Source organism: Anas platyrhynchos, chromosome 2 (assembly GCF_047663525.1).
Source record: "Anas platyrhynchos isolate ZD024472 breed Pekin duck chromosome 2, IASCAAS_PekinDuck_T2T, whole genome shotgun sequence".
Lineage (NCBI taxonomy): Eukaryota > Metazoa > Chordata > Aves > Anseriformes > Anatidae > Anas > Anas platyrhynchos.
Window position 1 is genome coordinate 158,915,204 of NC_092588.1, and position 13,688 is coordinate 158,928,891.

General features: G+C 49.8%; 1 protein-coding gene across 13 annotated transcripts in view; it reads right to left on the reverse strand.

The window, feature by feature from the left end:
- MAP4 (microtubule associated protein 4) overlaps window positions 1-13,688 on the reverse strand; it is a 138,786-nt gene that overhangs the window by 90,080 nt on the left and 35,018 nt on the right. For 12 of the 13 annotated variants that reach the window (XM_038173900.2, XM_038173899.2, XM_038173898.2 and 9 more), the window contains exon 3: window positions 2,146-2,387. In XM_038173900.2, coding sequence (XP_038029828.2) covers window positions 2,146-2,368 — 223 coding nt within the window. In that variant the 5' untranslated portion in view covers window positions 2,369-2,387. Of the gene's footprint in view, window positions 1-2,145; window positions 2,388-6,784; window positions 6,916-13,688 lie in introns of those variants that run through there. The other variant, XM_027452890.3, reaches the window with a different exon arrangement.

Here is a 13,688-nt window from a genome sequence, read left to right on the forward strand (position 1 = left end):
CAAAGCCTCACCCCACACCTGGGGCTCACCTGTTTTATAGCCCCAGTAAGAACCAGGACATCGAACTTTATGTTTTGTGGTTTTTTTTACAAAAAGCATTTATAAACGTGGCAGAAATCTCTCCAAAGAAACAGGGATCCTTAGCGCTTTGGGGAAAACCAGATGAGACAAATTGAGACGTAACAGGATCAGATGCTAAGACTCACCTGCAGTAAACTGACACCATTATGAACTGTGGAGCCTGGCAAACCCCAACCGCCCCGTACGAGGTGGCAACGCTGAAAAACCTTATCTCATCCCCTCCAAGCAAGCAAGCTCTCCAGTTCTGTTAGTTACGGTCTTGTTTTGATCTTGCCAGAGATTTAGATAATGCTCAGAATTGTTCTCCAGCTATCCCAAAAAAGGGAGAAACCGATCTCCAGACCGGGAACACAGATGCAGGAACTGCAGCCCCCCCCTGCCAAGCAAGGAGAAACAAGTCCTGCTCTCAAATCTTTGCCTCCATTCTGCCCAGGACCTGGCAGTCTTCTCCCAGGGCAGCTCAGCAAGTTTTAATTACTGAGCAAGCCCAAAAGGCCTCGTTACACCTGCTCCTTGAGTCTGAAATTATTTGAAACGCCGAGTCCCGATGGTACTGGTCAAGGGATGCACATCTGGGGGGACCTAAAATCTGAAGCTGGTAATACAATGATTTTAACAGCAACTGGAAAATTCTGGTGCTGAGATAGCCTAGAATCTGCAACTTAAAGAATAAGGAATTGTTTTAAAATATCCTTAAACCCCATGCAAAAATGTTAACAAGTCTTCGTGTTTCTGCAACGCTGAGCTACAAAATAGCTGTCATTAGAGTTCCTATAATTGAGTACGATAACACGCATCTGAATAGACCAAAGCTCCAAGTTTTACAATCTCTGCCCACTTCCTTCCTTCCTAATTGTTTGTTACCGTTTAATGAACTATGCTAGCACAGGAAAATTCTAAATTATATTTTTCTGTACTACGGGGCACCTGACTCACTTCTAAACAATGCAAATAAGTGCCTTAAAACAGAACAGAAATTCCCTTTGTGTAAATCCCCACTCCATACTCCTGGAGGTCTTATTTATTCTGACGGGTGATCATTACAGTTCTCTGTACATCCCACCTTCAGCAGCATTAGTGAGCAGGAAGATTAAGGCAAAAAAAATTCTTCTGAAAGAAATCACCAGGTTACCTCTTTAGGAGCAATCTTTTTTTTCTTTCTTTTTTTGTTTTTTTTTTAACATGGCAGAGATCAAGGGAAAAATAAATGGAAGTCAAAGCACTACACGTCAAAGGTGACTAATTTCAGGGGGAGGGAGAAAAATTGCTGAGAAATAAACAGTGGAGGACCCCTTACGTCTCACTGTTCTTTTTATCCAGCCAGGGAAGTATCTGTTTAAACCTCTCCTTTTCCTAAGTAGTTTCTGATAAGGTTACTAACACCAGGAAATAGCAACTGGGCCAGTAAGTGTTGAGAACCAGCAGATACACCACCACATTTCCCTGTATATACAGGAGCAGCATGTACGTGGCAGCAAGGAATCAAAACAAGCAGCCCCTCGGATCAGCGGGCAGAAGCAGCTGTAGCTGTTAAGCACTCGAGGCTGAAGCTCCCAGCAGCAGGGGCCTCGTGAAGATGCCAACCTGTAGACCACAGCAGCAACAAGAGCTTTATGCCTTCATAAAGAAGGCAAAACATGCCTTCATTTCCATCTTTATGCCTTGGACTTGCTGTTATCTGGAGTGGCAGTTACCAAACCTTGCCCTATTCTCATTTTTGAGATGGACAGGACTGTAAACGTAGCTACAGTGCAGCACTCACACACTTCGGGCAGTGCTTTCTCCGAGAAGCCCCAGGCAGCCCACAAAGCATTCATCTAAGTAAGAGCATCTTCTGCCGAGTAGGAGCGATCGCTTATTTTGCTTGCTGAAGAGCCGAACAGAAGGCAGAGCAGAAGAAGAGACAAATTTGATCTCAGTTCCTTGCTCTTAAAATAAACTGTTCGGACTAAAACCAGCAACGCATCGAAGTCCTGCTTCAGTGGGCCTAGCAGTGACACAATAAGCAAAAGCGTTCTGCGATGCCACGCGGTGCAGCTTTTTGTTCTGTACCAAGACACTTACGTTCCACCTGATTGCTGTCTGCATGGGCTTTGCCTCCAGCTTTTGCATCGTCATCATCCAGCAGAGGAACATAGTCTGTTTTGTTTACTGTTTCTCCGACCACATCATCAAACTTCTCTGCTTCCAGAGTGGCAATGAAGTCCCTTTTCACTTCTTCCTCTATCTCAGGCGGTGGCTCGGTCAGAGCGTCCGCGAGACTGAGATTGTGATCCAAGTCAGCCATGTTTTAGCACCTCTGCGACCTACAGAGCCATTTGGGGGAGAAGAACAAGAAACAAGCATGTTTTAGTAAGAGACCTTTTAAGCGTGCTCAGTTTTGCTGATGATACCTAACACACAAAGTCACAGCCACCTCAGTGCGCACCAATTCCCAGATGTTTCCAAACCCCCACCACACTCCAGAGGCAAACAAACAAGCCAGATCACCCGAACCGTGTCATGCTCAGGCAGTAAAACCTACCACGTGATGTTTTATCAGAACCTTAAAAAAAAAAAATACCTGGCCAGCACAAACACAATCTTATATTGATTGGTGCCCTGCCCCAGATCTGCGAGTTAATTACATATCCCCAGCAGCAGGAAGAGAAGTGACGCAAGCGAATTTAGTTCTTGGGCTGGACTCCACCCAGCCTCCCCTATGGAGATTAGGATTTTACATAATCTCTGATGTATACTTCAGGGATGCTTCTGATCCCGTAGATAGGGTCCAGCTGGGCGGTTCTGTCCTCAGCAAACCTTGCTAATGCCGCCAAACCCAATCTAGCCCTGGGATTTGTGCTGGAAGGTGAAGTTTTAACGATGTTTACGGAGAAAAAAGTGTAGTGGAGAATAGACATCCACATCATGCAGAAAGCTATAACACGATCATGAACACGAAGGAGAAAGAACATAAAGGAGAACACGAAGGAGAAAGACTCACCATCTTCCTTTTCCTCCCCAATTTATATCTCTGCTTCAATTCAAGTTCCTCACACTATACAGAAGATGTACCTAACCCAATTCAACTGCTCTGCAGCAAAGGCGTTCAGGTTGACGTAATGAATACACCCATAAACAATTATATACACCCATAATTAATTATTTTTTTCAGATTTCATCCTTATGCAGTTCTTAGCAAAGACCCAACAGAAGCTGAAGCAAATCTGAAGCCGTACAAAGAAGAGAAGCCCACTGCTCCTGCCTGGCACAAGGCACATTTCTGAACTTCCTCGCAGGCCAGTTGTGCACACGCAGTGCTCCCGGCATACCAGAGGAATAAAAAGCTCGATTCTTGTATTTTAGCCTTCAGCAAAAACCGTCAGGTTGTGAAAGGCAGAGACCAACCGTCCATTTGCATCTGAAGCCGCATACTTACAACTCCTACTACAGGACCTCCGCTTCCTTGAGTTTTTGTCTATGCTTGGAAGAACAAAGCAAGATGATGCCAACCACAACAATGCTCCTTAGGTGCACAACCAGCGTGGAGAACCTCTACCAGCGTGGAGAACCTCTCTAAGAGAAAGATGCCCTCTGCTTCAGGAGCCCAGCAAGGTGAGGCAGGAGCGCCCCATTCATCAATACGGGACAAGGATAGGAAGGAAGGTTTGGGAAGGAAGGTTTAGAGCTCCAACAACAACAAATTCACCTAAACAAAAGGATGAGGAGGAGCTCAGCTCAAGCGGTTCATCATTTTATGGCCAGTTCCCAACACATGGGACGGGACCACGGAGCCAGGTTGGGACCAGAGGCGGTGGGGCTGCAGAACGGCGCCCGCGCAGCCACACACACAAAGGCCGTTTGTGTGCTGCTAATGAAGGGCTGACCCATGCAGCCACTACGCTGCTCTCTGGGGTCACTGCCTAATGCTGGGGTGGCAGAACACAGCCCCCTTGTTCCAACACAAAGGCTCCTACTCCTTGGGCTACGGGAAATTCTTCATCAGCAGCATACGGCCGCTGACATACCTACGGGCTCGAGCTGGGCAAGGCAACGCTCGGCATTCTTTACAGACAATGGTTTTACACTGATGCTGGTGTCTACGTAACCACATGCAAGTATGCTAGGGGAACTAATTCAGTTAAAACCTCTTCTTTCTTCCCTTCAAAGGTCAAGCTTCAAGCCGGATCAGACTCCAAGCAGCAGCTGCTGTTCTGTGGGTCAGATAACGGCACCGAGGAGTTACCGCTTACTGCAAACCCGGAGGTGAAAGGTTTGGAGATTCAGCACTTCGTGCAGGGCCCCAGCTGAAGGGGTTATTGCTATCAAGACCAGCTGTATTTTTTTATTATTATTATTTTTTTTTTTTACACAAACAGAAGTCTCAGAACAGGATTTAGGCTCAACTTGCTCTTTCAGAAGGAGCTCCATGCTAACGCTGTTTGAGACGCACCATCTTACCCCCTCGTGCTTCCAATTGAAACGGTGGCTTTGAGATCAGTATCTCAGAGAACGTTTGATGCCAGGAACATTTCAACCTTTTCTTCTGAAAGCTTCAGTTCGCACAGAGAAGAAACCAATATTCAAAATTTTCAGGAAGCTGCTTTACGATGCCACTAGGAAATGCAAGGATCAAGGCTGAGGTGAGGAACTTGCTGCAGAACAGCCAACAACCCGGGGAGACGACACGCAGAGGCTGCACGGACACAGCGGGCTCCAGGAGAGGACTCCAGCTCCTGTCCTTCACGGCAGGCAGGTTTACAACGTGGAGGTGGCATTTAGGAAAACCTCTCTTTTTAACCTCACCCCAAAGGCTCATCAGCGATAGATGGCAGTCAGTGAACCGAGCTCCCAGCTCACACCATTCACACAGATTAAACGTTCCTGCTATTTTGGTTTCGAGCACAGGAGGGGCCTTTTAGCAGCGTTTCCTCCTGACAGCTTAATTTAGGGTCTGTCCAAGCAGCAAGACATCTCCCATCCTCCCACTCCGATGGAAACTATTACCCAACTGCCCTACAGAGGAGCCCTGTAACATTTAGCATCCCCTCCCCTGCACCATCCAAACCGAGCGGGCGTCCACAGCCAGCAGCAGACCGCACGTGGCCGCGTACTGCCATAATCACTGCTTTGCAGTCAGAGAAAGCTCCTAAGCAATACTTTGATGGCCCAGAAATTACCTTGGTCTTGCTCCACTGAGATATTCCATCATCGTTCCTCTAAGCCTAAGCAATTGCACGCCAATTAACATAGCAAACTCCTCCAAGGCGCCACGGGAACGCGTTGGGGAAGCCAACAGGAGTTACTAAACCCGAGTCAGTGCTGATCCCACCCAGATCGTCCTCTGGCACCCAAATATTCCATCCCAAGCCGCTGCTAGATTCACATCCTGCAGTTTTTGTTCCTGATTAAAAGAAAAAAGTGGCACCGTAATGAACAGTTGCCATGAAGCAGCATTGACAACGTCTCCGTTTCAGACCCATGTAGGACTGGGACATGAAAGCAATCTAGTTTCTGGGGAAAAATAAATAATAATGAGGTTACGCAGGCTTATCAGCAGGACATTTCCTTGTCTATATTTAACTTAATAAGGAATGCAGAAACGAACAAAAAAAAAAAATCAATGCAACTAATAACAGCCACGCTGTGTTTTGCAGCAAACAGAGAATCCGTCTCCCTGGCACATAAAGCACCCAGCTCACAGCTAGGGCAGGAGGGTGAGGAGGCTGCACAAATTCTGCACAAGGGTAGAAGAAAACTGACAAAATAACCGCGTGTTGCCCAGCTTAGGAAGTCAGATGCTTTCTGCACCATGTTCATCCATAGAGAAGAGTTGGCTGTGCACAGGAGGTGTTCGGGAGCATCCACCAAGACACGATGCGCTGGGCGTTACGCGGCTGGGCGAGCCAGGCACACAGAGGAGCACTCGGAATGAGAATTCTGACATCAACTTACAGGATGAAAGGGAAAACCGAGCAGTGACGGAGGTTTCAGAAGGCAGCAGTTAACAAAATATTCAATAATTCTTCATCTGCAAGACAGCTGCTGCGCTCCTGACGTCTGCTAAGTGGCGCGGGGAGTAAGAAGCGATGGTGTAACTGCAGCCTGCGTGACTCAAGGTCTGCATCCCTTGGAGGGCCTCAAAGGACTGCCAGGGTCAAGCAGGCGCCGTGCTCGGGGGCAAGGTGTGGGAAGGAGCAGCCCGTGGTGCCGGTGGCCCCGCAGGGTCAGCTGTATGGCAGAGGAGGAAGGGAGCTTTCCGGTAGCCAGGCGTTCTTCGATCTGTTCCAGGAAGTCTTCAAATTACTCCGCAGCAAATCAATTACGTTCCTTCTCCTCACTTCTGTTCCCAAAAATGGTTTGTTCAAGGCCTCTTCGTGTTCCAGCAGCAGCTGGTCCGTTACAGCCAGTATCTGCCCCATCTGTTCTGCTTTGTGCTCAGTCTGTGTGCCCAGCGAGCAACCTATTCCTTTCCATACAAAGCCATCTCCTGGTAGCTGAGCCGAAAGCAGCAGCGCTGTTTCCATCAGTTATCACAGACCCCTGTCCTCCATCTCCAGCTATTTACCCAATTCTCAGCCCCCACCTGCAGCGAGCTCCTTTCCAGGCACTCCCAGCAGCTCACATCAAGTCTGCCTGCTGTGGGGAGTGGGCTGCAGCCAGACCAAAAGTCCTAGAAAGAAATCTGACTGGCAATTCCACGCACGAGTTTTATTTTACGTACCCCAGCGGAGCAACTTTCAAGAACCATCATCTCCTGCAGCCACCCTCTGCAGGCAGGAGGGACACAAACAGCGCTTGCATAAGCCGCCGCCTCTCAGCTTCCCATCTAGGGAAGAGTGGAATTTGTTTCCTGAACTTTGTGTTGCCATTTTGGAGCTGCTCACGCTGCGCCGCGGCGTACGCGCCTCCGGGCACGCAGAGGCTGAGTTCAAATTTATGAGCGGTCTGACCCAGATTCCCTGCGTCTCGGCTGAGGATGGCGAAAGGGGAAGACAGGCACGTGGGCGCAGGGGATGCTGCCCCCCAAAAATGATACTTGAAGGCCTGTCTGATGCTCGAACAGAGCCGCAGCTGGCTCGAGGCGCTGGCTGAGTCCCCTCAACCTTCTGGGTTATTAGGAGCAGTACCCCCAGTACGCGTTGCCCCCACCAAAGCAAAGTGGGAGCAGCTTTCATGGCAAAGAGGTGAGAGCATCTAAGTGGAAAAAGAAACAAAGCAACTTTTCTCCTGGTTTTGTTTAGAGGAGACATGGACACAGGGAATTATTAGCAGGAATATCGTTTCACCAGATCCCCTCGCTCCTTTAAAATCAGCTCCCAGCCCCGTGCAGAACAGTCTCCGACTGGGAGACGCAGACAGCTCGGTCATCGTGCCATTTCTCTCGTCCTCACCCAGCCTGCTGTTCTTAGCTGAGGCTCTCAGGAGCACTTAGCGGTGGGCACTGAGGCAGAAGGGAACAGGGCAGCAGGGAGCAGAGAGATGCAAAGTCATCGTCCTTCGGCGCTGCGTTTGCAGGGAGTCACATGAAGAGGAAAGTCTGCATTTATCCTCCCAAAAAGAGGGCGCCTCAACTGCTGACATTTTACATTTTGTGCACAGACACACCAAGTCTGTGACCTCTTTTTTTCTTTTTTTTTTATGCACAAACTAAACCAAGGGGTTTTGTTTGTTTGTTTGCTTTTTCCCCAGTAAGTTAAACGAGTTTGGAGCTGGGCTTCATTTCTGTGGGTGTTCCAAGTTGCAGGACATCACTCCAATTTCCCAGAAGCTCATTCTCAGAGGTAGGGAGATGCAGCTCCAGGAACCTTTAACCTTCAATGGAAAGGCATTAATTTCACAGAATCCCAGCCTGGTTGAGACTGGAGACCCCACGGGTCCCTCTGCTCCCAGTTGGAGCCCCCGGAGCTCCGACAGGGGGCAGGGGGAGCCTCCTGTGCTCCAGGCTGAGCAGCCCCAGCTCTCCTGGCCTCTCCTCGCAGCAGAGGGGCTCCAGGCCCTTCTGTGGCATCTTCCCGACCCCACACCGGGCTCTCCCTATCGCATCCATCAGGATTAGTGAGTGTGGTGTTGTACAGAACCACGCCGTCCTTCAGACAATACCTAACGCAGCAAGAAAGCTTCTCGTTGCTCATACAACTTAGCAATTGCTTCCCTTCTTCATGAGGAAGAGCAGTGGTGAGTCCAGAGCAGGTAGATTTGGGGCATTTTGGGGGGCAGGTGTTGCTTTTAGGCCAGGACTGCCACACCACCAGGCAAAGCACTTGCACGATCACGTCCCTTCTCAGGACAACTTCATCAGCGGCTTCCTGGTTAAGTACATGAAACAGATGGAGAGTCTCAGCTTCCAAATCCATGCAGACAACAAATCAGAACATCTCTAATAATAATAATAAGATAATTCTTGCAGGCTGGGAATGGGGGGCAGACATGGAGGAACCCCAAAAACAGACCACAGGGGGCCAGGCACACTGCAAGGTGAGCCTAAGAAGCCCGGGCTGCTACAGAGCAGTGAGAGCCCCTGCGCTGCTCACTGATAACCACGCGACAGCCGCAGAGGCTCGATGCAAATCTCAGCTCACTTCCAGCAGCAGCTCGTGGCCGCACGAGATAAGCGCAGTGCTTGAGCTGCTCGCTTCAGATAGGCTCAGCAAACCTGCAGTTCAGCTTGTCAGCGGGGTGTCACGGAGGAGACAAAGCTTCGGCCACTGCTGCCTCCTCACGGCACGGCACGGCTCGCTCACAATCACTTCTCCTTCCTACGCCTGCTATCTCGCAATTCCTGAGGTTCTCGAAGCAATTCCTGAGGTTCTCGAAGCAATCCCCGAGGTTCTCGAGCTGTCTGCAGCCTGTTCAGCCGGGGATAACGGAACGTGAAAGCGAGGGGCTGCGCCAGACCCCAGCAGATAACGAAGCTCCAAGCACTGCTGCTCTGCCCGGTCAAAGGAAGCCTGAGAAGAGGCAGGAATACGAGCAAAAACACCGACCGGAGTGAAATCTTGGCTGGAAACCAGACGTGTACTTCGGGTAAGGAAAATAAAAGATTAAGTCAAAAATGGAAACAAGCCTAAGGAAGTGGAAGGGGTGGACAGAAGAGGAAAAAAATTAACACAAGAGGAGTGAGACATCGGTCAGCTCCGTGTTTCATGAAATTTCGTGAAACGGGCACGGCGAGGTCTGTAATAAATGATGAGCAACCAGCAGAGCAGAAGGGAAACCACCGCAGCGAGGCCACTGGACTGCAGCAGGGAAAGGCACAGGAACAAAACGAGCTCCAGCTGAGCGCTGCTGTTTGTTTTGTTTTTAAAGTGTCCTACCTACAACATTTATAAACTGCAGCTTCACAGTTTCAGAGTTGGCGGCTTAAAATAAGCGCAGTGGTTCCAGTTTCCTGCTGCCTCTGTAAGGATCTAAATAATTCCATTTTTTATTCAGCAGTTTCAACCATTTCTCCGCAGTTGAAAGCGAGGCATTATTTTTGCTGCTAATAGACTCTGCCCTTATACCTCGCTTCCACAACCAGGCTGGGTACAGGGCTGTAATGAACCTTTCTGCTCCAAAAGCTTGAAACGTTTTCATCAACTACATTTCCTTGAAGCAAGCAGCCATAAAGCCTGTAACGCTGCCTTCACCTCGTGCAATGATTCAGCCGGTGGGTGAATTAGCCAGGACAGACACCAGGCAGCCTCCCATTATTTGCATCTCTTCAGTAGCGTTGGAAAGATTCTCTCAGTTTTCTGCAGATTGGAGACAAATTCGGCTTTCTTCCTGCTTTTTAGACATTCATAGCCTGGAGAGCCTCCGTTTGATCAAAGGAGAGCGTCTGCAAAGCAAACTGGGCAGACGTCCTGGAGTAGCCAGAGGAAAGCCACAAGCTAGCCTCCTCTTTCCACACCTCTACCTACCTGCTGTCAACATAAAAGCTACAATTAAGGCCAGCCTGAGAGCTGAGTCCGACATTTAGCCCAACTAAAGCCACGTCTCAGTTTAGAGCTGGACATTTACTTACATTAAAGTCATCTGTCAACTGGAACCAAGTCAACTGGATTTAAGAAAGATTTTTTTTTTCTTAAACAGATTTTAAAAGAAACCACAGGAACCGGGAGAAGTCCATGCCATGGTGGCGATGGCAACAAGGACAATCCAACTCTACCTTCCTCAAGCACTTTTGAAGAGGAACCTTACATTGCTTCAGGACAAAGAGCACAATTTGTCCTTCCGAAGAACACAGCACAGAGCCTAACCAGCACAGGGATGCGGACACCAGCTTTCCATCTCCACACAGCAGCTAAGTCTTCAACATCAGCCAGATCTGCAAAGCACGTCCGAGAAGTTACACAATCCACAAAGCATCAAGTAATGAAGCACTCCCAAATGCAAATATAAAAGTCTCAGCGAAGCTGGCTGCTCTGAAGACCATTCCAGCAGCTACCAGGTATCAGGAGACCTTACGAAAGGACTACGTAAATTAAGCTCCCCAAAAATCCCACCCACACGCCTCCTTGGAAAACCAAGCAGGCTGATCCAGCCTCTACAGGGCAAAAGCTGCGTGTTCTGGGATGATTTTTCCCAGAAACAAACCTTAACGCCAGCAAGGACAGATCAGAGCATCGCTCAGCCTGTTCACCTTCGTGCGTGCATCCACAGCAGACTCCTCCAGGGGGATTGCCCTGCTCTGTCCTGCTCGTTTAAATAAAACACAAGCTTTGCAGCAGCCGTAGGAACAGGCTTGTACAGCGATGAGAAAGTCGGGTCGCCGGCATTGACCTTTGCTGTAATTCAGCGCAGGAATTGATCTTGTTATAGATTTTTAAAGAAGAGGTCTCTGGTGATGCAGCGCATGGCAACGAAGGCCAAAACCCCTCAGCAATCCCAGCCTCGCTCACAGAGGCTGTCATCTGCTGCCCCCAGCCTGCCGATGGACGCAGCCCTCCAGGCTCTGCCTTCCAGACTCAGAGCAAGCAGCAGGGCAGGCAGGTGGCTCCGAAATGGTCACCTTCAGTGCAGGAACCCCCCAGGAGGCTCCTGGGGCTCAGCTCCAGGGCGAGGTGACCGTGAAGAAAGGCAACCCTGCCCGAGCAGCCCTGCCTGCAGGAGCAAATGTGACGCTCCCGGTCCTTACAGGAGCCCTGCGCACGCACAAACTGGTGGCTGGAGCCAGATCTGTTATTAGCAGAGGGAAAAATGGTAAAACTCCAGGTTGGGGAGGGATCTCTGTACCCACTGGCAGGTGCTACGTGCACACCGTATGCCCCCTCCCCCTTGTTTGTTTGCCAATTAAGTAAAAGCAGGTTAAAAGTAAAGCCTAAATTCAGCACTTATGCAAACTAAAATAATGAGCCGGAGTCAGATCTCCATCAAAGATGAACGTGGAAGGAATACCCAAATGACAGAGCACCAGTAAAAACCTGTTTGCACCTCTAAGTACCCATGCACACGAGTAGGGGCGCTCGGCTGCACAGCGCTGTGCCGTGGAAGGCTCAGGAGGCACGAGGAAGAAGACGGCACGACTGGCTTTGCTAGGAGCAGAGACGAAGGCAGCTGGAAAGGAGACGAGGAAAAGTCTCCTGTGAAAGCCTAGGAAAAGAACAGGACGAGCCCAAAAGCCCTTTCATTTTACATCTTGAAGGCAAGCCTTAAAAGTAAAACGAAACAAGCCCCCCGGCCTCCCTGGGCACACGCACAGCTTGGGGAAGGATCCCCTTCCCCTTCCACCCTGCGTCCTGGGATGATGAAGGGCTGCAGGGAGTTCATCAGTACAAGGGCTCCTGCCAAGAACAGAAACAAGACAAGGCTACGTTAAAGAAATGAAGGAATGATTCCAGAACTCACACCTCTGCCAATCTTGTTCATTCAGGTTTTCAGGTAACCTTCTGGCTCTTCAATTAAGACCTAAAACGACTCTGGGTGCTACGAAGCCAGCTCCAGGAGTCCCAACTCGTCCTGCCATGGAAAGGCAGCCACCGATCCTGCTTCCTAATATACAAACATCTCCCTCCTGCTGCTTCAAAAGCCTCACAAGTTATTACTTGTCTCCAGTGGCTTCGGTTTGTCTCCTGTGCAAGGCCCCAAGTCAGTGCAGTAGGAAGAACCTGACTCGCAGAACCGTGCACACAACCAGCACTGTTCTAGAGGGTCAGCTCCAAAAGCAAGAATTTCACGTACGTACCGCGAGGCTGCCGGTTTCTCACTACTCCTCACCTTCCTCCTGCACAGCAAGGCACGTAACCATGCGGCTTTAAGGTAAAAACAAGTCGTATCAAGAAAAACCTTGCACACGCTGGCACTGTTTGTTAAAGCCTTTGGGCTTTGCTAGCTGGCTGAAGCCACTCTTCCAGGTGAGAGCTGGTCCCAAACCAGGGCACCGTGCCTCCAGCCCTGCTCAGCAGCACACGGTCACAGCAAGGAGACTCACAAAACGGGAGGGGAAGAGTCCTATGAAGTCACGCGGCTTCTTATTGCTCAATTTTTCACTTTTTCATTGTTGTAAAATCTCTGGTCTGAAGTTTTTATCCCTTTAGTCACATCCCAGCAAAGCCCAGGGCGCCGAGGGGTGAATGGGAGAGCCCAACGCCTCGCCAGCAGCTAGGAGCGGCCGAGCTGCTGCACCCCAAGTGTGGGGAGAGCACGGCCCCGCTGCACTTTCCCACCAGCACCAGAGCAGGCACAGCACAGGCACACCTCTGCCTGCTGCATCCACGGTGATTCACCACTCCTGGAGCACTCCGGATAACTCTATTGTAGTAATTTGTTACCCAACTCGGGTTTGGACTACGAGACTCCTTCCCTTTGAGATAAAAAACTGTCAGTGATGTAAGATCACCTACACCAGCTCGTAATGTGTGCTCTTATGAAAATCAAAGGCACCGTATCGGGTTTTATGGATGCCTTCGTGCATTTCCTTTGGGGAACTCGTTCCCGAAATGTTGCTTTAGGGAAGGCAGGAGAGGTCATGGAACAGGCCCACTTACTGCTCGGAAAGCTCGGAGTTGCTGATGAACCTGAGGGGGCTGGACTTACTCGTTTGCTGCTCTTGCTCTCTCAGATAACATCCTGGGACTCCAGGGCAATCACATTCACAGCATCACTTCTCTGGCACGCAGCACTTCGGTGGCACAGAGCAGCCCCTGCTTCTTCCACGGACCTCAGGAGGAAATCCAGCCTGCACAGACAATTTTCCTGCCCAGTGAGACCCAGGTTGCCAAGTCAGACTTCAGACTCCGTTGCAGTTTCCCATCTGTTACAACCCCTTTTGGGCTTAATTCCTGCTCTCTCTGCTCGGGGTGGAGAGGTACTTTTTACAGAACTCGTCTTCTCTCTGTGCAGGGAAGTAACCACGTGCAGCGTGCCCAGAATGAGATGCACAGGAACTACAGGGACGAAGCCTCCAATGCTCTTTATCAGACACTTAACAGCTGGGCAAAGCCAAGACAGGAACTCCTTTTGCTAGCTGGCTTCGAAAAGCCTGATTCTGGTCACGGCGCTCACGAAGGAAAAAAAAACTCCAGGCATTTAAGAGATTAATTCCACCGCATCCCTGGGAATTAGGCTTAAATTGCTCTGGGTTTGTCTAAAATCCTGCAGTGAGTTCTGGAATCTCCCCACGGAGCCGCTGGGGAGGCAGCAGA